At 43.0% G+C, this 23,804-nt stretch overlaps 1 protein-coding gene across 6 annotated transcripts in view; it reads right to left on the reverse strand.

The window, feature by feature from the left end:
• Positions 1-21,110, reverse strand: part of SMARCAL1 (SWI/SNF related, matrix associated, actin dependent regulator of chromatin, subfamily a like 1) — a 46,259-nt gene extending 25,149 nt beyond the window's left edge. For 5 of the 6 annotated variants that reach the window (XM_041124242.1, XM_041124244.1, XM_041124243.1 and 2 more), the window contains exons 1-9: positions 20,589-20,754; positions 19,107-20,067; positions 18,370-18,420; positions 15,375-15,635; positions 14,110-14,160; positions 10,066-10,246; positions 8,945-9,095; positions 6,000-6,158; positions 4,126-4,191 (exon numbers count right to left, since the gene is read on the reverse strand). In XM_041124242.1, the coding sequence (XP_040980176.1) occupies positions 4,126-4,191; positions 6,000-6,158; positions 8,945-9,095; positions 10,066-10,246; positions 14,110-14,160; positions 15,375-15,635; positions 18,370-18,420; positions 19,107-19,977 (1,791 nt within the window). In that variant the 5' untranslated portion in view covers positions 19,978-20,067; positions 20,589-20,754. Of the gene's footprint in view, positions 1-4,125; positions 4,192-5,999; positions 6,159-8,944; positions 9,096-10,065; positions 10,247-14,109; positions 14,161-15,374; positions 15,636-18,369; positions 18,421-19,106; positions 20,068-20,588; positions 20,755-21,017 lie in introns of those variants that run through there. The other variant, XM_041124240.1, reaches the window with a different exon arrangement.
• Positions 21,111-23,804: the final 2,694 nt, after the last annotated feature.

Genomic DNA, 23,804 nt, shown 5'->3' on the forward strand with positions numbered 1-23,804 from the left:
GGGAGAAAATCAGGAAAAGTAAAATTCGTGGGTTGAGATAAAAAAGGTTTAATAGAACAGAAAAGAAGAAACTAATAATGATAATAATAACACTAATAAAGTTACAATAGTAATAATAAAAGGATTAGAATATACAAGTGATGCACAATGCAATTGCTCACCACCCAACGATCGATGATCCCCCCGCCCCCACTCCCCCCAGTTTATACACTAGATGTGACATCACATGGTATGGAATACCCCGTTGGCCACTTTGGGTCGGCTGCCCTGGCTGTGTCCTGTGCCAACCTCTTGTGCCCCTCCACCTTTCTCGCTGGCTGAGCATGAGAAGCTGAAAAATCCTTGACATTAGTCTAAACACTACTTAGCAACAACTGAAAACATCAGTGAGTTATCAACATTCTTCACATACTGAACTCAAAACATAGCACCGTACCAGCTACTAGGAAGAAAATTAACTCCATCCCAGGTGAAACCAGGACATCCTGGGAGGTAAAAACAAAATGCTTACAAAAGGCATAACACCATGAGACTTTCTGCCTTTGAGGGAGGCAGATATAGGGCAGAGACGAAGGGAACAACCAGTATTGTCAGTACGCCCAGGAGAACTTAGTCCCAATCATGAGACTAAAGAAAACAGAAAGGTGACAAATAGGTCCTATTACTGATTGCCACAGCTCTGGATTAGGAGCAGGGACAAGCCAGGCCTGACCAGGCCTTTCAGTGACTCAACCAAAGCCTAACAGTATGAGGCTATTCTCACTTTGATGTGTGTGGAAACAAGACAAAAGGACCACTTTGAACACAGGAACTTCTAGCCCTCTTGAATATCATGAGAGATGCTGAAGCTGGGGACAGATCTCACACAGCTGCTGGCACAGACTGGCCAGTGTGAAAGCTGGCTGAGCTTGAAAGCAGGATTTTTGCCACATGCCAAAACATCAGAGGACTGTTTTCTACTACGGCTTTCAATCCATCCGCCTCCATAATTTTGCAGGGATGCACACAGACTGTGTACAAACTGCCACCTGGTTCCATGTAGGCAGATGAAGCATTCTCCCCATGTACAAGTCTGCACACCCACAGGTTTGCACATCCACTGGGAATGTGAAGGGAATAAGAAATCTGGCCTAAATATTTTGCAGCTGCTATTTCAGCTCACCCTATCTTACTGTTTGTGTAATTATAAGTTCCTCTCAAAGTTTTGTCCAATAACAATAAAATGGGCACAACACGTCTATATACTTACTTTAAACTAATGACAACCTGGGGCAAGCTACCAGGTAGCAAACATGATCATTGCACACATCCAGCCATTGTAAAAGTCCACTAAAAAGTCTTTTCTGGTCACACTTCCCACTGTCCCAAGCAAACCTTTCCTAAATCTCTGTCAGGGTAGCAGCTAAGTATGCCACAAAAGATACTGAGTACTACACACACCGAAGACTGCACACACACACACAGTTTATGGGTTTTTTTTTAATATTAAAAAATGTCTAGAAGTTCCCAACTGACAAACTTAGGCCACATGTTTAATATATGGTTCTGCTTGACAATTCCATACCACACTTGCTGTGCAATATATACAAGAGAGCAGGAAAAGATGAATTATTACTGAGTGGCTAAAAATACCACTTCATTTTGAAAACCAGTCAATGTCAGATATTAAAACTAAACTGAGGCTTTAAATGCTGTAATCATGGGTTAAATATTTCAGAGGTAGAGATTCATCTTGGCTGTCTAACAAGGCAGATTTGAAATTAATATCCAAGGTAAACCGTCTTTACTATGAATGTATTGATTTAATCTGATTATTGTGCAGTTCTGTCTAAACACAACAATTTTTATATTTTACTTATTATTCAAATGGAGAAGTCAGAGGAGCAGATTCTATCAAGATAAAAAGAATCCAATAAGTACAGATGGAAGTGACAGAAATATTTCAGGCTCAGAAACTTTAACTTAGGTCTGTCCGGTATCATTATGGACTCATAAATCTTTGTAGCATGTAAGAACCAAAGATCACACTTCTTAGATTTTTTTTTTTTTTCTTTTCTGTCCCCAGAAGCCAGTTCAAGGCTAAGCTTTCATGCTTTAGGATGTTGGGAACGTCATAGGAAATAAAAGCAACTATGGCAATTTCAGAAAGTTCAAAGTAGCATAATGCTAACAACAGTTAGAAGTGGCAATGCTTAGAAGATAGACAAGGCATGAGCTGGCTCCAGGGGCTCTGGTTACAGCACTGGCATGGCTTCACACTGTGACCTTAAGGTAGGGACTGAGGTGCTAGAAGGAGTGTACCTATCAAGGGCTTGCCTATAGAAACACCTTTTTTTGGTCTCTTCTAAGGGCCCCAGTACTGCTCTAATCCTTTTAACATAAAGAAGGCAACAGCAAGAATATTATCCTCAGCAGCATGTTTATCAATGCCTCTTATTCAATAATCTCAAAGTATCACGTAAAATACTTAATAGTCCCATTTTTACACCATTGACTATTTACTATAAATATGACAAAGTAGAGTTGTTAAATCCAGTATTCAAGTGATGAAAACTCCTCGTATTTCAGCAGTTTTTACAAATATGAAAGCATTGCTGTGATGTGCTTTACCAGTAGTGAACACAGCATCACTCCCTAGTAGTTGAAGACAAAGCTGCCAAAGGGGCTAGTTTTAGAGCAAAACACCTGTGTTGGAAAGCAAGGAGGGCAGAGAGTGGCTATTACAGCAAATACTCACTTCAGAAGTTATCATCAGCAAGCAGGAGAATAGTTTACCTGAACATCTAACACAAAACATCCAGTACTGTATGCTGCTTGCAGGTGAGACAACACATGATAGGAACATGAGACTCTTAATGCTTTCAGAAGACTGAAATTCAGTTTCAGAAGCACCAGTTCTCAATTCTCTAAGACCAGTGATGTGACAGCATAAAACTGTAAATTCTCAGTAAGTGCATACAGGCAATTAACCTCCACTTAACAGCTACCATCTTTCACTCTCATATCTTGTAGCCTGCAAATAATTTTGACAAGCTGATCCTTACAAAGCTACAAGTAGGAAAGGATGAGACAATTTTTTGAGCATTTTGCAATGAGGTAAATCTGTTATTTTCCACCATTTTCAGACATACACCCTAATTACTGTACTTCAAACTGCTCATAAAATTGGACCTCCTACTTAGTTTCCAAACATTAAAAGCCTGAAGTGATTTGAAAGCCAAGAGAAGACAAGAATCAGGCCTTTAAAGAGAACAATGAAGTTATTCAAGGACAACCACCTTCGGCTTGCCATTAAGAATCTTGCATATAAAAGTTGGTTGCTATAAAGCCATCACAGATCGAATCTTCTCTTTATACGCACTTGCTGATAATTGCTGAAGAGGAACTGCATTTACCTTGTTCTAATGTACAGACTCTGCAGTGTCTAGAAACTACTAATAACTTTAATCTGCTACAGGCTACCAGGGAGAGTTTGATTCTTTGATCCCAGGACAACAGGCAGACATTGAAATTTACATTTCTCCTGTTATTGCATAATTGAATATTGCCTCCCTTCTGTGGGCCACTTGTCTTGCTAACCTCACATTCTGCCATCTCCTACTAGTTCTGTACATTTAACCAGCAGGAGTGCTCCCAAACCCCAGCCACACAAATACATTGGAAGCTTGCAGTAACAGAGTAGAGCCCAAAACCAAAGCCAAGGAAGGGACCTAGGTAATGTCATTTTGATATACAGCAGTGTTTTTGTGCCAAGAAGTAACTGATAATGATTATTTCTATTAAACGAGCTATGTTGACACTACTATATTCTTTCTACTCTCCCTGAATGCACTCAGTAAGTTTTGACATTCCATTTTTCCCATCACCATAAAACTCATGAGTGACAGTACCACAATTAGATTAAGGCAGCTTCTGAAGTTCTTTTGTTAGGTCTTACCATCTAACATTTGTATGGGAACAAGTGGCTTAGCCAGAGACAAATTTTGCTCTTGGATCTACATTACCTGGATTTCCACTTGCACAGTAACAGAATTCAGCTGCTGGCTCCTAAACCTGGTAAATGGAGCAATGCTGCTTTGGGAGCCTGACCTTAGCTGCTGGAGGTTTGGCACCCAGCATACGCACCTTGAGCAGAGGCATGGCAGCTCGGCACCGTGCAGTTTTTATGTTCTTTAGGAAATGAGATTCATCCTGAAACAAAACAAGCATGAAAGTGAAGACAGTTCTGATCCATAGTCCAACTGCAGGCTACAGAACAAATTCCCAGTATTCGCAGCTATCTAATATTACAAGCATATCATCCCAGGGGATATTTCAAGCACTGGGACAGTCACATCAAATTCTAAATGAAAAGACAGCACGGAGAGTAGCAGGCTGCCTATATTCAAACTGGCAGCTGCAAGCAAATGGAACAGAAATCAAACCTTAAAGCCATGAATCTCAAATGACCACAAACAAGGGAGCAGAGGGAGCTGGAGAGGGAAGGAGAAAGAGGAACATTATTTCCACCACTGACATTCATTTGCCCCCATGTGTCCTTTAAATGCAGCAAACATAGGAGGCCTATACACTGCCACTTCCCTAAATAAGGGGTTAATGAAAATAATAAGGAAAAAAAGAAATCTAATTAGGATCCAACTGTTCTGCTGATAGGGCTCACCAGGTGGATAATAGCCTCCTACTTGAGACATCACCCCCAAACAGGCTTCATTTCTACTGCTGCAGCAAGTCAGAACTTAGACACAATAAGTAATTGGCGCCCTCCAAGGGTACATTCTCATCTTTCCACGTGTGGATGAGCAAGCAACCATGCATGCAAAGAGAATACAACTGCTTAGCCTCTCAGGCACAGCCTTCTCCCTCCTGATTAACAAATAAGCTACGTTAATGTTCCCTGCCATCAAAAGAATATCGGAAGAAAAAGCAGGGAAGCTCAGCACTCAGTAGGACTACTCTCATCTCTAAAAACATACACAGGATCCAAATTTGAACATATAAACACACAGAAAGAACATCTGCCAGCTCAGGGCTGGTAAAAGGTTCCAGGGCAGTAGCCATAGAGCCCAAGTCCCTTTACTCCAAGCACCAGCATACAAAAGTAACAATCTGCATTTCCACCCTGACAGAATGTCTTGTCAGAATGGGCAAGGGAAAAAAATAAAAATTAAAAAAAAAACAAAAAACCACACCCAAACAAACAATTCCCCCATGGGTAGTTTGGTCTCCAAAGAACTCCATCTATTCCCACATTCCCACCTCATGCTGAGAAACAAAAGGATTATTATGTTCCAATTGTCATGATCTTAGGGACAGGTGCATACGTGTGCTGAAAACTAGACTGACAACATCAAACACTCATATTAAGCTATGTATACACTTTTGGTCTCTTTTGATCCAAGCTAGATTTGAAACACTAGATGTTTTGAATGACTGAAATCTAGAAAAATGCCTTCTACTATGGCTCTGTAAAAGGTTAAAAAATTGTTTTGAAGTAATTTACAAAAGAAATGATACAAATGATCAAAGAAAGCTTAATGCAGATTGCCAGTGGAATACAAGCAAAGGGAGATTTTTGGAGGCTTTACCCACATACTTGATGTTGAGAGGTTATCTGGTTTACTGGATAAACACTAGCATCACCCTGAAGTCCAATCCCCTTAAAAAGATACAACTCCAAGACTATTGTATTGACACACCACATTAAACACCTTTCTCTCCAGCAGAGGACATGCCCAACCACAATGAAATCAGAGGCACCATAACCAGAAAAAGAGAAAACACAGACTCAGGAATCAAAAAGGAATTAAACTCTACTAGTTACCTAAGAAGGTATCAGAGAAATCTCCTGCTTCTACTCACGGAGAGCTTTGATCACAGCCAGAATTACAAGATAGTTTCAGTCCTAAGTAAGGCCCTCTTCACACTTGTCTGCTGTACAACACAAAGGTTACCCTATTTGCAGCATACAATTAACTTCAAAATTTTAGTGTACCACTTACAATAATAACTACTTTGAAAGTGCTCTTAAGTTGCTTGTCCATCTTGCTGAGGAGGTCAAAGCTGATGATGTTGATCAAGCTTGCTGTTAGGTTGTCTTTGCCAGTCACTATGACATTGGTGCTACCTGGACTCAAGGATGGAAGCCACCTGTGAAATGCCTGGAGGAAGAGGAAAGCAATGAATTGCATTCTGGTGCTTATGTCCTCTGTCAGGATTCCAAAGCACTTCACAGAGCATCCTCATGAATGCTTAGAACATGGAATCACCCCACCCGCCATTAGACATCAGCTAGGAGCACAGTAAGGGTAAGTAGCCTTCCCAAGGCAACAACCCTAGTAATGGGAAGATCAAGAACAGAACTCAGGCTATAAGGCCAAATCTACCTTCCACAGCTAGGAAGGCTCAAACATGCTCTATTCTTGCCTCTTACTGAAAAAACAAAAATCTGATCTGTAGTAGAAAAGCGCATAACCTCCTGACAATGTTACCTGCTATGCTCAGAGCCAGACAGCGCAGTGACCACTACTGACAGGGAAATTTAGTTTTCTCACTCAACAGGAAACCTCAGGCTGTGAACTACAGACTTCTAAGCAGTAAACATCCCTCACTATAGCAATGTTTATTCCACAGTGAGGATGAAGTACAACTCATCCAGATCAACAAGAACTCTTCCATTACCTCTTAAAAAGTCTACAAAAAAACCCAAACAAACAAAATAAAAAGATCAAGTTGACAACACACCAGCTGCTCTATGACAGCAGCTGAAACACACATGGTGATAGTCATTCAAATCAACCTCTTGAAATGCTCCACACACCAGAGCAAGATATCCTCCCCCAAACCCATCTGTTAGCTACTGAGCACCCACCATTTCCCTTATGATTGTGTCCCCAATGACAGCAACCTCTCTGCAACATTTGAGTTCTGCTGATGTTGCTCTGCAGAGAGCTGGCTGGGGCTGTAGCAATCAGGATCTGGTCCCTACAGAAATGTATCCAAGTGGTGAGGAGAAATGGCACCTCTGTCTCTAGGCCCTTCACTTGTGGAAATCCCTCAAGCATCATTCCTCTCCTCTGTTCAGCAACCACATGCAGCAGCCGGAGGAGTTAACTGTGAGCTTCTCACATTTCTCAGTATGTGAGAAGCTAACAATTAGCTATCCTTCACCACTTACAGTAAGCACCACAACCAAAATGGGCCAACATGCAGGCAAGGTTAAGTCCCAACCAAAAAAAGCCAAAACTTCGACAAAGGTGGCAGCAATGAGAAAGTATCTGGAAGCTCCTAGCTGTACTGCCCTCTCCTTTTATAAAGGGCACATGACTAATTCACACCATAAAAGTCATCCTGTATTTCTCACTTGACGCTGACCTTTGTCCACAAGAGGTGCTTTGAAACTGCCCTGACTGTTAATTATTTAAGTTTTAATGCTGAACTCCAAATGCACATGGCTGCAGTACTTCTCACCCAAGAGTACCTTGCATCTTCCCACTAGCTTCCTATGGCATCTTGAATATAAAGGCACTCAATGGCCTGAGCCCAGAAAGTCAAACTAAAACACTGACAATTCTGAGATTAAGACAATTTCTGGCAATTCAGCTCCAGAGACACCACAAAAGCTTCTATCAATACAGTAAAACACATCTGTACAAGAATGAACTGAGTAGATTACGGACCATAATAAACTCCACCTTCTTCTACATTGTGTGACATTTTTCTTAGACCTGCATCCTTCACATACCCACAAAGCAACACAGATCATTCTAAAGCAAATGTCCTAACAAAACATCTCCCACAATAGCCTCCTGGGGAGTCAGGAGTAGGGGAAGGAAGAGGAAATCAAGCAGTCAAAGGAAAAAAAGAAAAACCACAAAACACCTCATATTGCTTAAATCTCTTGAAGCAGGATGTAGGAGTTTAGCTGCAGGTGCCCAGTACTTCAGGAAACCAGGCCCCAAATTGTTCCCAGTAGGTAACCCTCAGAAGCCACGGATTCAGGTTAGGTGTTGACCCAGAGGTCTACAGGCCTTTGAAATATCAAACACGATGAGCATCACTCCCCTGTTCAGTAAACAGTTTTCTTTTCTTGTCACCCAACATTTTGTTGCACTACTGGATGCGAAAACACAAGCCAAGATGCTCTAACAACCTGGTTACAGCACAAAACCAGCAAATCCCAGTCAATACACTTCTTGTCAATGCAACATTCCAGGGAAAACTAAACTCCCACCCGCCCCTGCTCAGGCATGAAATTACTGACCTAAAACCTCTGGCTCACTTTTTTTCTCCCACAGTGAACATTTCACTAGCCTATGGCAACCCAACAGCCTCAGTGTACAAGCCATGACAGTCATTTATTTCAAGATACATTTCTCCCAACCATATAAGCTTTCTTGGGCTTCTGATCAACATTAATAAAGGACTCTGAGGAGCCAGCAGCATACAGTGGACAGGCCAAAAGACATATTACAACAGACACTTAATGATGATGATAATGGGGCCTCTTGAACAGAGCAGAGAATCCCAGCATCTGGGCTTTTATTCCAGCCAAGGGACTGGCAAATACTGCTATGAACGGCTTGAAAACAACAGGCAATTGCTTGAATGCAACTATTGTCTTTGACACTGATGAGTAAAATGCTCCCTTGGAGCCAGCTGACTTGCACAAAGTTAACAGAGGGTCAGAGGAGACACTGTCTCTTGATCTCCCTCTTTCCAATAGATGAGCAGGACCACAAAATTGGCCAATAAAAGAAAACAGGCATGTACCATACAGTCAGTGCCAAGCAATTTTCCCCCCTCAACTTTCTAAATGAGTACAATTTTTAGCTTCTTCTCCTTAATATACATATTTTTAAAATTTTAACTTGTACAGAGTGCAACACAGCACAACCATCACACATGCCCTCTACCAGCCACCTGCACATGCTCAAGCTCACAGTACCTCTGCCCATGTAAACCTCACGGAAGAAGGAGTCACCACCAGCAAGGGCCATTCCTTTCGGTAATACGCAGCAATGCAGATCGCCTGGATGGTCTTGCCCAAGCCCATGTCATCCGCAAGAAGTAAACGTCCATTTCTTAAAATTGCGAAACTGGAGAAATTAGAGAGGGGAAATAAGTCAGAGTGAAGAAATGGGTTACTATCTGCCCTGACAGCCAAGATGAGCACAACACATCACCAAACCTATAATGTGGATGACCTGGAAGTGATCTGGGTTCTTCAGTAAACCCGAATCTTCTCCCTTAGTCTCAACACAAGTGAGCAACTCTCACAAATCTCTCAAAGCTTGGAAGCTCCTGAACAGAGTGGTTCAGCCCAGTCCTTAGAGATTTTGATGTCATGAGGAGTAGTCTCAAGACCTTACAATTATTTAAAGCACATTCTTTCCACGATATTACTCACATTCAGTCCCAGAGTTCATCCTGGCTGAGATAAGAAAATATTATATAACAATGCCACTTTAATACCAGTAAGTACAAACTTTCCTGGATCGCATCTTGAAGTCAACAACTAATGACCATATATGATGGGAACAGGAACATTTAAAAGTTTATCTCTACATACAATTAGTAATTTTAAATATTTCATGGACTGGGTCCCATTTCCTGGCACTTTCCCATGTGTAGTTAATATTTAAAAAACAACAACAAAAGAAATGCACTTGGGGGAAAAAAAAAAGAAAAAAAGATGACCTTACGAAATAAAAAAAAAAATCATATGACAATTAGGCACATACTGAATCACAAGAGGGAGATCAGAGATGTATCATTTGAACAATTTTATGAGACTAGCAAAATGCTACTTTCCTCCTGACTCATGATGAAGAATTCTAGCTAGAAACAGAATAGATGTGTCACTCAAAGGAAAAAAAAAATCCACAAAAAAAACCCCCAACAAAACAAACCATACCATACCAAACAACCAAGAGCCCAGAGTGTAACAGCCCAAGACTCTGGAGAAACATGGAACCCTCCATGGAAGAGAATGCAGCCTCGGCACCAATATAAAGTACACAATTCTAGGCAAGGACTAGCTCTTAACAGCATGCAAAAAGGACATACTTCACACCTTCCCGCTGAAAGGGCATGAGGCTCGTCACAATTTTGGAGTCCACTACTGAAAGGTCAGCATCGGGAACATCTATCTGTGATGTAGATCTCTGTATTTGAGCAGCAAAGGTTTGTATTACTGCCTCAGGCAGTGGCTCCACTTCTACTGACACAAGGCTCTGTAACACTTCCACTGCAAAGAACAGAGCAGTTTATTATCAGAAGGGGCAACATACACACAACTTACATTATGGATGTCAGGGCACAACCCTTGACCTCATCAACAATGTTATTTCATATCCTGAAACAGCTCAAGAAAGCACTGCATCATGCACAGGTGTTAGCCTGGCCTCTTCCCTGAAGTCTATTTCAGAACCACATGATGAATCACATCTCCTCCCCTCATATTTAGACTTGGTTATAAAAAACTGAAAGTCTGATGCCATCATTCAGAGATGATTGCTACTAATACAGCTGGAGCTGGATTATTCACACTGAGGGCAACTTAGGGCACACTTTACTCAGAAATAAAAGTATGGATTTGAACAAAAGAGCTCCTGAAGCCTAGAAGGCAGGGGCACCTTTATCTTGACCTTGGGATTCTGCATTAAACACCTCTGAGGTTTCCACCATCCCTGAGGGATCAGGAGTAACCTGAGACACAGTTACCTAAAGAATATCATACATCTTCGGCTTTGAAAACTCTTCTCCTCCTGTTCCCCAAATTCACACAGGTTTGGCTCTGTCTCCACTTTATCACCCCTCATTTACCACGTTTGGATAAGAAAACAGGAAGCACCTCAAGACTCAGAGAAACTGCTCTTGTACTACCATCAGCAGCACTCTGACAGCTATCCTTCAAGGACATGGTACCAACAGCAACTCCCTGCTCAACTGGTGTCCACTGCTGTTCCCCTGGACAGAAGTAGCTTGCAGGCCAGAACGAGCCCACAGGCAGCCACTTGAGTCCCTCACCACTATTATTGTTTCACCCATGAAGCCTCTGAACTTTATCTGCAGCATAAAACCTTTCCAGTCGAACTAAAGGGATCCTCAGCCTCCATTATGCAAAGACCTCAGGGCCTTCATCTTTTCAACCCATGCATCACAACAAGCAAAGTGTCAGGGCAATTCTCCTCCTAGACAACCTTATTTCAGTCCCCTCCAGCAGCCTCTCTATTCCATCCCAAAAAGATAAATGTATTTCTTTTTAATCCAACAGTAAATTTCTATACAAACAAATACCAGTTTAAAACATGCAGTGAGCTGGGACCAGGAAAACATGTTTAATAATCAATCTTTGACCACTGACTGAGAAACAAAAAAGACACCTCTACACAAGGAACACAAATGCACGTGCACAGATCCTTTAATGCCGGAAGCAACTTTTTTTTTTATTTAGTGTTTGCTTTGTATATGAAGTCAGGATGACATAAAACAACTCTGTTTGCAAAAATAAGAACTCACCATACCAGCAGTAAATGCACCTCCAGAATTCAGTAAGGTATTTTTATTTCAGTTATCTCCAAGAGGAAAGCAGCAGGATGGACCCCTGCCATATGAGGGGGGAAAGCAATTCCAAGTAATATACATATGAAAAGATTTCCATTTGTGGTTGGGCAATGACCAAACTTTTTAAACTCTCCAGTTTAATTCATACTTCTTCAATAGCAGGAACTCTCTCCACCCGAAGTACAGCACAAGCTTGTTATTACACTCACAGACTGAGCTATGTGTTAGCATAATTGCTACAATTTGCTCACTGATAATTCTGTTGCTATTGTTCTGTACATGAGCTGGGAGAGTGATTAAGATATATCTGCCACCAGCATGATTCATCCAACAGACATTTTTTACTGAAGTGACCTTTATATAAAGATGACTGAGCAACTAGGCAAAGAGACATTAACCTCTACAAACAGTTCCCAGCTAACAGATAACTCTGCTGGAAATGGCAACCAGCCTTTTAAAATTCTTTTCTTTTTTTTTATTTTGACATAGGTAAATGAACAGGCACAAAGCAAATGCTGTTCCTCAAAAAGGCACGTGCTAGAAGCCTGAAATGCCCTCACAAATTACACTCTGCTAGAAGATTTATGGAAATTTTTTTTGCTTTCCTCAAATCTGTGGAATTCTGAATACTTCATGCAATGTATACAACTGCCAGCCAGCATGGCTGAGAGAGCGCCAGCCTGGGAGATGATGTGCTGCTCAGACTGCCTAGCATGTCCTACAGGATCAGGCCCTTTGCATGTACAAAAGGCCCTTATAGCAAATTGTGAGAGATCACCAGCTCTTACTGAAATCAGGGCCTGTCAACATCCCAATCCTCGAGTTTCGTAAGTCTCCACCAAGATACACTCACTTGTTTTCAAGATCAGGCATTCCTACAAGGCCCCACCACATGGCTTTCAGCCCTACAACTATTACTAATGTTATTAAGACATGCATCATAGGAACATGCAGATACTCAATTTGCAGATACTCAAATGTGCTTTGGTAACCCATGGAAGCAGGAGCCCATGCTGGAGAAAAACTACTCCAAGCAACAGCATTTCAGTTCTGAAACACTCGTTCACACTTTCTAAGGACGTGTCTAGAGCACCTGGCTTATTATCTTTCTGAAGCTTACCCCAATCAAATTCCACAGCCACATACCCTCAGACAAGTACCAAGGCAAACACAGCAGGCTGACTGGGATGATAAATAGTAATATTTAGGACTTGTGTAATGCTATTCATCTCAAAGTACTCTATAAACTTAAGTAAACATAAAAAACCAAGAAGCAGATGGGCTAGGAGCATGCTGCTGAGACTGGATTATTCTGCAAAGTGGCATCCATTTAAAAAAAAAAAAACAAAAACAAAACACAACAAACCACAGTTCTACATTTCAGTTCAGTGAGTCATAGTTTCACTAGCATTACACAGATGCATAAAGGTAGGAGTCTACTGGTAAACTTCTACCAAGAAATGAACACTGTAGCAACACTATGCCCTTAGATTCCACTTGCAAGTGGAAATATGATGCTCTCTTATGAAGATTTTTTTGCTAAGCTTCCTTTTAAGCATCCATCAGCCAGCACGAAAGGATTTTAGTAAGAGTATGAAATTCTGCTTCAAGAAGAATGACTCTGCTTCAAGCAGATCTGCACACCTCTGCAAGAGAAACAAGCAGCTCTTCTTCTTTGCCTCAAAATCAACTCAGCTATGGAAGCAACATGAATTCTAACCTGCCTCGTACATCAATTGAAAACTTAACACTTGTGTGGTGCCTGCAAAGCCATTATTACCAGTAGTGACATATAAGGCTCAACAAAGTCAGCTAGACGCCACCCAGACTGTAACTGTGGAAGAACTGGTTGTTACAGAAATCATCAGTTGACTTGAAAACCTAGCGCTCTGAGCTGAAAAACAAAATTTGCTGGGTGTGAACTGAAATAGCACAACACCATGCACACTACTTAAAGAACTGGAAGTAAAACAGCCTGATACTTGTTTGTTTTCTAAGCAAGGGGGGGCTGTGCCAGTTTATGAATTGATATACACACAAGAGGGAGCAAGGCAGGCTGGCGCTGAGGATAAGGGGAGCACAGCTAAAAAGAGTCAATATGACAGAATTTCTGTAAGGACAGGAAGGCTGGGCAACCACCATGCCAACCTCTTCAAATTCAGCAAGTGGAAACAGAGGAATCCATTCTCTTGCAACTCCTTAGTTCAAGTAGAGCTGCTGTACATTATAAGCAATAAAAATAACTTTGGGATAGTAAATACATCCATGTGCTCTAACAAACAGCACAGAAATTCAGTGCAGAATCTGACAAAACAGAGCCACTCTCCCAGTGGGCCCCTAAAGGACTACCATGAATAACACACATTTATAAAGTTTTGAGTCTGGGCAAACAGTGTAAATGTCTGACAAAACAGGAAGACATCTGCTTCACAGTTCGTTAGCAACATATCTGCCCATAGTGAAAAGGCTTAGCCCAAGGAATGAAGCTACGATTCATTCATCTCCCCAGAAAATAGCCCTAGCCAGGAAAATGCAGCTACTCACTTAGTTTGGGATAGTCCTCCAGCAGGAAATTCCACTTTCTGGTGTTCATATCTGCAAGTGTTATAACAAACACTATCATAAGTCTCTTTTTTAAAAGACTGAATTCTCTGTGCATAAGAACATGGCTATCCATCCATATCCTCCACATTTCAGAACTGCTTTAAAAGAATTCTTACCTTGTCCAACAATCAATTCTCCTCTGCGTGCTTTCACATTAAGCAAATAGTTTGAAGACAACTTAAAAGTATGAGCACATATCTAGAAGTAGTGGTATCACCGAAGCAAGCCAAGGTCAGCTCCCCTAATGAACCATTGTAATGAACCCACCTGCCCAAGGATTTTGGCAACCCCTTTCTCTTCACTGCAAGAAGGGATGAAGAATGTATGTGAAGGTTCCTCTTTGTTAACCAACAAACTCTGATTTCAGTTAGTAACACAATCACTTTCAATTGTACCTCTATACCCTACAGAAGATGTGCTCAGGCCAGTACAGAGGAAATTCAACAATTCATCAACACCCAAAATGTAACATGAATGCCACACTTGTCTGGCAGGTTTATCCCTGGGTAGCACCTGCCTACAACTTCCAGGGAAGACAGAGTGAATTCAGAGTCAGCTGAAGACACAATGAGCCCTGCAGGTGGGCCCTGCCCAAAGAACAAGAGCTCCAGGATTTGTTCCCCATGCTGTCACTGACCTGCTGTGACACTGCGCAGGTCACCTCATCATTCTGTGCCTCATTTCCCACATTACAAGTGGGAAAAACTGATAGTTACCATTGAAATCTGAATGCCAACATAAGAAGTGCTCTACAGTTCCACTTGCCTCCAAAACATCAGGAAAGTTGCTGGTAAACTCAATCTGCTTAGGCAGTTGCAGCTATTATACACCACAGTAAAGCAGGAGAAGTATGAGAATGTCCAACTGCATTTGATAATAAAGACAAGAACTTATGCATGATCTCTGTACTGCTGGCAAATTATCAGCACACCCCACCTCAACAGTAAATGTAATCAAGCTGAGTCCTAAAACACCACCTTGGCTAGCAGGCCCAGAACAGGACATGTTCTGGCATAAAGTGCAGGACACAGATACAGTACTATACCAGAACTACAGGAGCTCTCAAGATCTTCACCAAACCACAGCCTCTCACGCTCTTTCAGAGGGGTGTGCTCTCACAACCTCTCTCCTCTGAAGCATTCACAGCACTCAACAGCAGCCCCAAAAATGTCATTAGAATAAAGCACAAACAACCAGAGACTCACCATAATTTCTGGAATCCATCTGTCTGAACACTCCAATCACTTCTGCAGAATACCCAATATCAACCTCAAACCGCAAGCGAGAGATCAGCACGCACTTCCCTTTGACAAGGGCTGAAGGTTTCTTCCAGTTCTTACACATCATCAAGAGGGATTTCACATCAACTCTACTGCCAATGAAATGAGAGCCTGATGCCAAGCCAACTGCACTTTCTCCTTCCAGTGGTGCCACAATTACTGATGGAAGTTGACTTGCTGCTTCCACTGGAGAGAAAAGCATAAGATACAGAGAAAAGAATTAATAACAAAGAACATAGATAAACTAAAGATGCACAGGATACTTTGGGAAGAGAAGGGACAAGAGGATGACAAACAAGCCATGCACCTTCAAGTTTAAAAGGAATTATGATCCTCTCACTGCTTTCACTCACAGGGACAAAGAATAGAGAGCGCGATAGCCTGGAGGAGCAGGTTGGTGGGATTTTCCACAGAGAATACAGCAGGGGCAGAGGGAACATGTGACAGTAGTTGAACAAGGGACTATCCAGCAGTGTCACTGCATTAGGCTCTCTCTCTGTTAGCAATCCCCAAACGTGGCTCACTAGGCCAGGGCAAGCAATCTGCAGAACCACATTCAGCAGTAAATTGCACACAGCCACACAGCACTTTCACTTACAAAGTTGCAGGGACAGGGGCATGTGATCAGTAGTATGTGCCTGAAAAGATGGGAAGGTGCTTCTGCAAACAGCAAAGGAGAAGGATCCGAAAATATCTGCCTCCTGCCTCATATCAATGTCTGATATGCAATCTCATCTAGGAGGAATGCTGTATATTCACAATATTGTAGGAAGTATATCAGGAAGAAATCTAGTCCAAACTCCCTAATCTCCTTTGTTACAATTTAAGTCTATCACCCTTTGTTCTACTGCATCTTACAGTTAAGTCTCATATTTCCTCCCAGCCATCTGCACTCCTATCTTACTAATCACTAGCAACCACCTCTGTCATGATGCCAGGGCATGGGGAGAGAAGGGACACAGCATTTTACAGCTGTTAGCCTGAACCACAGCTATCTACACTAATAAATGTTCCACTTTTCCCTGTGTCTCTCAGCCAATCTATACCCATATGTTCTCTTTATTATTATAGCTGAACTGTGATGGTTAAGGAACAAGAATCATTTTTTCTTGCATTTTTAGAGCACCAAAATAGTGAAGTTCATCCCCAAGACTCCAACTCGTAGGTACTACAGTAACACAAAGATTCATGAGTATCTCCAGAGTCCATTAGACTCAAGAGCAGGGGACCACTAAGCACATCCTGCCTCCATGTATTTGTAGAGAGAGGCAACCTCCCCTATCCAGTAGCTGTTTAGAGTAAATGTGGGTGATTCCAGTCCTTTGAGCGTTGAGCTGCACATCATGATCCACTCTGCTTCTTTTTAAATAGTCCAACTTACTGATATGCAACAAAAATGTACAAAATTTAAGTTCAGTAGTTAAGATTTGAAAAGGGAACGGAGAAAGAAATTCAGACATTTTCTTCCTAACCAGTTAATAAAATAAACCCATTTGGATTTCATCCAACTTTATTTTAAAATAAGTGATTTCCAGAATAAACCCAAGCATTTGGGATTTCTACTCCAAAGAAAAAGTTTAAAAGCATCAAGTGGAAGTAATTTTTAATGTAGAGGACTAGAATACGACCAATTTAGACTTTCTTCTCCCAATGCACCAAGCACAAGATTTTAGATGCTACTGTTTAGCATTGCATAGTTAGATCTCACCTCTACAACTAATACTGAAAGAAATTGGACAAAACCCATATTTTACTCTTATTTCAACATCTGTTTCTATGCTTGACTGCATGTTTCATTTATAGTACAAAGAGAGAAATGTAATACAGGACAACATTGTTCAGAACAACAAAATTAACAGTGGGAAGTTCTAAAATAATTGTTTTTACACTTACAAGACTTCAAACCAAGGCCCTTTTAAGTCAGTTCTCTTTTCTCAGGGTATTTTTTTCCCTTGATATTGTTGCCCAATGTTGATCACATATTGTCTTCACCTGTCAACAGGAACTTTCCACAAAGAACTCATGTATTTGAAAACTTTAAGGAAAAAAGCCTGATTTCTAAAAACCGTCTTCTTCATTTGCAAGCTCCTTGGTGCAGAGACTCTGCTCTCATCTGTACTTGATACACTTCAAGCAAACCAGCAGCATTTAAATTATAAATGTGTGGCAACCCACATGGGAAGCTAAAATACCAGCACTCAACTGTGGGTTTTTCAAAGTGCTCAACACAGGCCTAATTCTGTTCCCACTGAAATCAATAGTGATTTATCACTTGCTTCAATACAATGTGCTTTTGAAAAGCTTACCTGAAATGTTTGCCTCTATCATCTCTCAATCTTTCCAGAATAAAATGACAGGAGAGGAAAAAAAAAAAAAAAAAAAAAATGGTAAAACCACCCTTGTTATGCCAAAAAAAGGCAAATCCATTTTCAGTCTCACTCAAAGCCCTAGAGAATTAACCTTTTTCCTTTTCTGACATGCAAAATTAACAGGAAATAAATGTAAGGAAAAACAAACAAACAAACAGCTGTTTAAAAAGAAAATACATGAACGGACCTAGAAATTAAGCATTAGCCAGTGGAACACACTCAGTTCTCAATACAGATTCATATGAAGTACCTGCACAGCAGGTATTTTTCCTATGATCAGGCTTGTTGGTTGCTGAAAAATTCAGCAACGGCAGAAAAAGTTAAACCTATGCTTGGTATTTAGATTACGTGAAAAATTAAGTTATTTCTAATCAACTACAAAGTGTCAGGAAAACGTTATGAGCTAGATGCCTAAAAGATGAGCGTTATGTTTGAGTAGCATTAATTTTATTACTCCAGACAATAACAAAGCTAAATAATAATTATGGAAGGCAGGGGAAGGGGGTCAAGATTTGGATTCTTTTTTATCATTCAACAACCCATTTACTTACTGAAACTGCTGTAATCGTCCAGACTGAAATTCCATTTTTTAATAGCGGGATCTAAAATAGGGCAGAATATGAATCATTTGGGGTTTAAAAAAGTGGTGCTGTGAAATGTTCACGCGAGGTAAGAGAAAATTCAGTCTACTAATGAAACTTTTTGACACACATCTGAAAAACAGTATGCCCAAGTTTACAGCTACATGACACCAAAAAAGCCATAGGGCATATCAATGCTAAGACAAGAAGAATGCAGCAGCCATTCACAGGGAGCAGCAACACATGGGGGAAAAAAAAGTAGAATATAACAAATAAAGGCAGGGAGAACAGATCAGAAGCAAGCCAAAAAGGTGGAGGCTCCACTGCTCTCAGTAACCCAGTTAACAGAATCAGCTCATCAACTCCGAACTACAGCTGAAGTGACCCATTTTCCCATACCAATTTATGAATAACTTCTCTTCCTCACTCCCAAAAGACTCTGACCAGCTGCTGTCACTAAACTTCTTAGAGCACTGTTCATAAAGCAAGGCTTCTGATTTCTTGGCTAAATCCAAGCTTAAGCTATTTATGCCCAGAATTTCTTTCCAATTTCAGCTGTCTTTACTTTTCCAGTCCCCCATTAATACCACATATTCCACCCCAGCAATAGCTGCACTGCTAAGAGCATATAGCAACTACAGTTCCAACAGATGCCGAAACTTCAATCCAACATAAAACAGTGATAACCGCAAACAAACCATTCTTACCATAGCTTTTGCTTGGTATCTTCTTAAACACAGCAATGAGTTCAGCATTATACCCTGTTTCGACCTGGAATCGGTCTTCCCCATATTTCACACATTTTCCTTTTGTAACACTATTTGCTTTCTTGCAAGAAGCAGCTTCAAAGGCAGAGCCTGCACCAGCAGAGCTGGTCAGCTTGTGCATCCTACCACTGGCCTGAGAGGCACCACCTCCCCCTTCTCTTTCTGTTGGTCTGCTTATGTTTATCAGCATTTCTGAATCACTCGGGGTGGCACTGCTTGGTGGTGAAACATATTTTATGGCAGATTTGTTCTGACTTTGTAAATCTTTACTACCATCAGGGCACCCGTTATCAATTAATCTAGGATGAGATGGTTCTGTAGGGTTTTTGAAAGCTGGGTAGCATTTGGGCTGCTGGAATGTACCAAGATTAATTAAAGCTTGTTGTCCGTGTTTCTGACCAGCAGCATTCAAGTAATGTTTATGGGAATAACTCAGAGAATTTGGGATCGTTGTAGGGAACTGCTTAATGCCACTTGCTTGTCCAGAGTCCTCTGAACAATTCTTTTGTTGCTCTCCATGTGAGCCAACCATCTGTTGGTTTGCAGCGTAATGATTATAATCTTTCTGAAGATAGCTCTTCTGCTCCACAGGACTGTTTGGATTCTGCTGCTGCTGGCTAATGAACCTGACATGATTGTTTTCTTCCTTCAAGTCTCCCCGATGGCCTGGACTCTGTTCTTTCACCTGAGGGCCAGCGCTCTCCACTTGCCCACCTCTCTGGGCTGCTAGTCTCTCTGCTCTCCTAGCCAAAGCCTTCTGGCGGTTCTCTTCAATTCTTCTCTTTTGTTCCTCTGTAAGGCCTGATGACATCTTCAGAAATTCAAACAATAAATCTGAATCAAAACTGCATTGGGAATTAAACACGGAGGTACTTGCTTCTTCACAGGAATGGAAGCCAGTCTACAAAAAAAACAAAACCAAAACCAAACAGCAAAAAAAGACCCGAAGTTTCAACTCTGTTCCCTCTAAAAATACTTATGGTATTGATAACTCAGTATTATTAGTGACTCAATATTACTGTAACTGATCCTACACAAAAACCTAGTAGTAGAGCAAAGCTGTCAGACTAATGCTGAGCCATTATCAGCAAGCAGATGCTGACAACCACTGCTGGAGCTGCGCATGCCAGTCCCACATAGGTAAAACATATGGAAAAAGGAGAAAACCCCTATTCTGCTACAGTTCTAAGCACTCTTCTTCGCAAATCCCAGCAAAACTGACAAAATAGCCAAGCACAAGGACACCCTGCACTGCAGAGTCAGCCCTGCAAAGGCAAATGCAGGCAAAGCAATACATTTCTGCAGTCTTGTATGGAAGTGTTTCATACTTCTGGTACCTAACAGCAAAGATGGGATAACACCCCATCCTTCCTGATCACCTTCCTGTTTTGGGGCATCTCATAGCATGTAGCAGATACATACTGAACCCCAAAGGGCCGAGTACAGTTCCTGCTTTCAGAAAGGTCCACTCACAGGTCAAGGATTTTCTGATAAAAGCGAGGACCTGGCTCCCACCACATCTCCCAGGAGCTGGCCTCACTCCACCTACACCCTGCCTCACGCAGCACTCGGAAACCTTCTTGCCTCACCACCCCGTAAAAAGTTCACTCCTTGCCCCGCTCCTCTCCCAGGCATCAGGCTGCCCCGTCCCAAACTCCGCTGGGGTCCCCCGCCGTCCTCAAGGACCACCCGCCACCCCACAGGGGCCCAGCACTACCGCAACCCACTGGGGCTCAGGGGCCAGGCCGCAGGCCGCGGTCCCTCCCCGCGCCCCGGGGGCTCCACTATAGCCCACCCTGGGCTCAGCCCCGGCCCAGCCGCCTCCCCGCCGCCCCAGGCCCGCACACCCACCGGCTGGCAGAGGCCAGGTACGCCGCCACAGGGCGCGCAGACTACAACTCCCAGCAGACCGGCTCCTCCGCCCGGCGGCACTGAGCGCCCGGCAGCACGTAGCATGCCGGGAACTAAAAAACGGCGCGCGGGGCGCGCGGCACGCTGGGAAATGTAGTCTGCCCCTCAGGGCGCCATTTTAGGGGCGCTGAGGGGTGCGCGGTCTCGCTGTAGGAGTCGGGGGGCCAACAGGCCGGCCGCCGCCGCCCCGTCGCTAGCGTTCGGCTTAGGCCCACATACGGGGTGCGGGGACCCTGCTGCTGGCCACGGGCTGAGGCTTTGCCCCAGACAGCACCCAGTGCTGCATGGGTGGAGCAGAGCTCCCTCACTCGCTGCCTCTGGTGTGTGAGGCATGGAACACCAAGGCGTGTGGCTTTTAAATGGGTGACTATGAGTCTATGGGTAATAAAAAATGGAGGTGGTGCGTGAGAAAGGGTGAAAACACTGTTGTCAGCAGTGAGGAGGGAATCTGCCCCAAGGTGTTAAGAGCAGTGGCTGACATTTGTGCAAGGCGGCTGCCTGTAATCTTGGAAAAGTGGTGGGGATTGTTATGGGTGGCGACAACAAATTATACGCCAGCCTGTGGACAGTCCAATCAAAATTTATTGAAGCAAACAGGCAAAACAGCGGTGGAGGGCCGGGGAGTCTCTGCTCTACCAACAGGCGCACGCCCAACCCCTTTAGACTCCCCTTTTCATAGTCCTTGGTTGCCGGGCTAAAGCCCAGAGTCCCGGCCCACTTGGCCTTGTTTAGTGTCTTCTGCGATTGCGCACCTGGTTGCTACGGGGGTCGTGGGATGAAGGTTGTAGTCTTCTTCTGCGTTTCTTGTCGTTTAGAGCATGCGTACCTTAAAATATTTCCTTATTAGGCATTGAAAGCCGAGCTATCCCGTTCACTTAGCAGGACCTTACAGTTACAAAGTTTCCAACTGCACCTGTTTGCAGGAGCTAACACTGCCTTGCAAAAGCGAACATACTGTGCAAGGCTTACAAAACCGGTTTGATTAACAAATACATAAGAGGAATTAATACATAAGATGAATTTATCACAGGGATGAGGGGATGACCCTGGCGACTGGAAGAGGCAAATATCAGAGCTATCCACAAGAAGGGCCTGAAAGAGGATCCAGGAAACTGCAGGCCCATTAGTCTTACTCCAGTCCCTGGGAAAGTAGCAGAGCGAGTCTTGCTAGAAACGATCACAAACCAAATGAAGCAGGTGACTGGGAAAAGCCAGCACAGATTTACCAAAGGCAAATCATGCCAGACTAACGTGGTCACCTTCTACAACAAAATAACATTTTCTGTTTACGTGGGGAGAGCAGTGGATGTTGTTTACCCAGACTTCAGCAAAGCGTTCAACCCTGTTTCCCACAGCCACCTCCTGGATGAACTGGCCAGATACAGACTGGAGGAGTGGTCTGTGAGATGGGTAGGAAATTGGCTCACAGGCCACATGCAGAAGGTGGTGATCAATGGGTTTTACTCAGGCTGGCAGCCTGTCACAAGTGGGATCCCTCAGGGATCGATACTGGGCCTCATGCTGTTCAACAAGTTGCACTGGAAGAGGTTTCATCTTGATGTAAGAGAGAAATTTTTTTACATCGAGAACAATTAATCACTGGAGCAACCTCCCCAGGGATATGGTGGGGTCCCCATCACTGGAGGTTTTCAAGATGCGGTTGGACAGGGTGCTAAATAATCTCCTCTAGGCTCTCTTTCCCACAAAAGGTTGGACCAGATGATGTTTCAAGGTCCCTTCCAACCTGGGCTGTTCTATGATTCTGTGAACACCTTCATAATAAGGTAATTACTCACATTTGCATCAAAGTTCCAAATAAAAGGGTCTCCCAGGGTTTTAATTATACACGGGTCTTGATTATACACATCAAGCCACCCTTCCTGGACAGTTGTGATCCCTGTGTGTATGACCAGAGTGATACCTGGGGAGAAAGCAGAGAAAAGGCCCTGTGGAGCACCATAATCCCCTCCCATCTCTGACTTTCACCACCCTGCCCAGTGGCAGGTCTGGAGCTGCCATCCCTGTCCCCAGATGCCATTTTCTCCCACCTGACAGACCCTTTGGCTAGGGACACCGAAGCCAGCTGGCTGTTTCACAGTTTATTCATTCTTCTCTCTGCTGGTTAATTAGAAAAGGTTATCCTTAAATTGCTTCCTGATTAAGCAGCAGTGACTGCCATTAGTCAGGAGCTCATCAGCCTGAGAAAAACAAGGCAGGCAGCAAGAACGAGGTGCGACTCAACACACAGCACAACCCTGGGAGTGCTGTTACTCATGTGGGAATTGCACACACACAGACGTGAGCACGCCACGTGCACACAAGCGCTCACAAACACACCACTTTTAAAGATGGCCACAGGGCTGAGGAGAGGTCTCGGTCCAGGGTTTTGTCCCAGCTTCTTCTAAGAGTAAAAGTCAAATATTTTTCCAGATTCCAGGTCCCCTCACTGCAGAGCTGGTTTGCTAGGAAAGACCCCTTGGTCTCTGTTCAGATCCTCTACCATTGCCCTTTCTTCCCCTGCAAGCCAGCAGACTCCAGCTGGCTACGCAGCGGAGAGAGAAAGGAACGGATGAGAGACCCTTTTTTTCTCCTTCTTGTCACACTTCTAACTGCCCAAAGCTAAACCAGATCCCAGTGTCACATACGGGAGAGAGAGAGAGAACATGCAGGGAATAACCCTGCAACTGTTTCCAGCCACCTTCTCCCCCCCCCAGCAGCTATCTAGTT

The sequence above is a fragment of the Aquila chrysaetos genome, chromosome 6 (genome assembly GCF_900496995.4).
Source record: "Aquila chrysaetos chrysaetos chromosome 6, bAquChr1.4, whole genome shotgun sequence".
In the NCBI taxonomy this organism is placed as follows: domain Eukaryota; kingdom Metazoa; phylum Chordata; class Aves; order Accipitriformes; family Accipitridae; genus Aquila; species Aquila chrysaetos.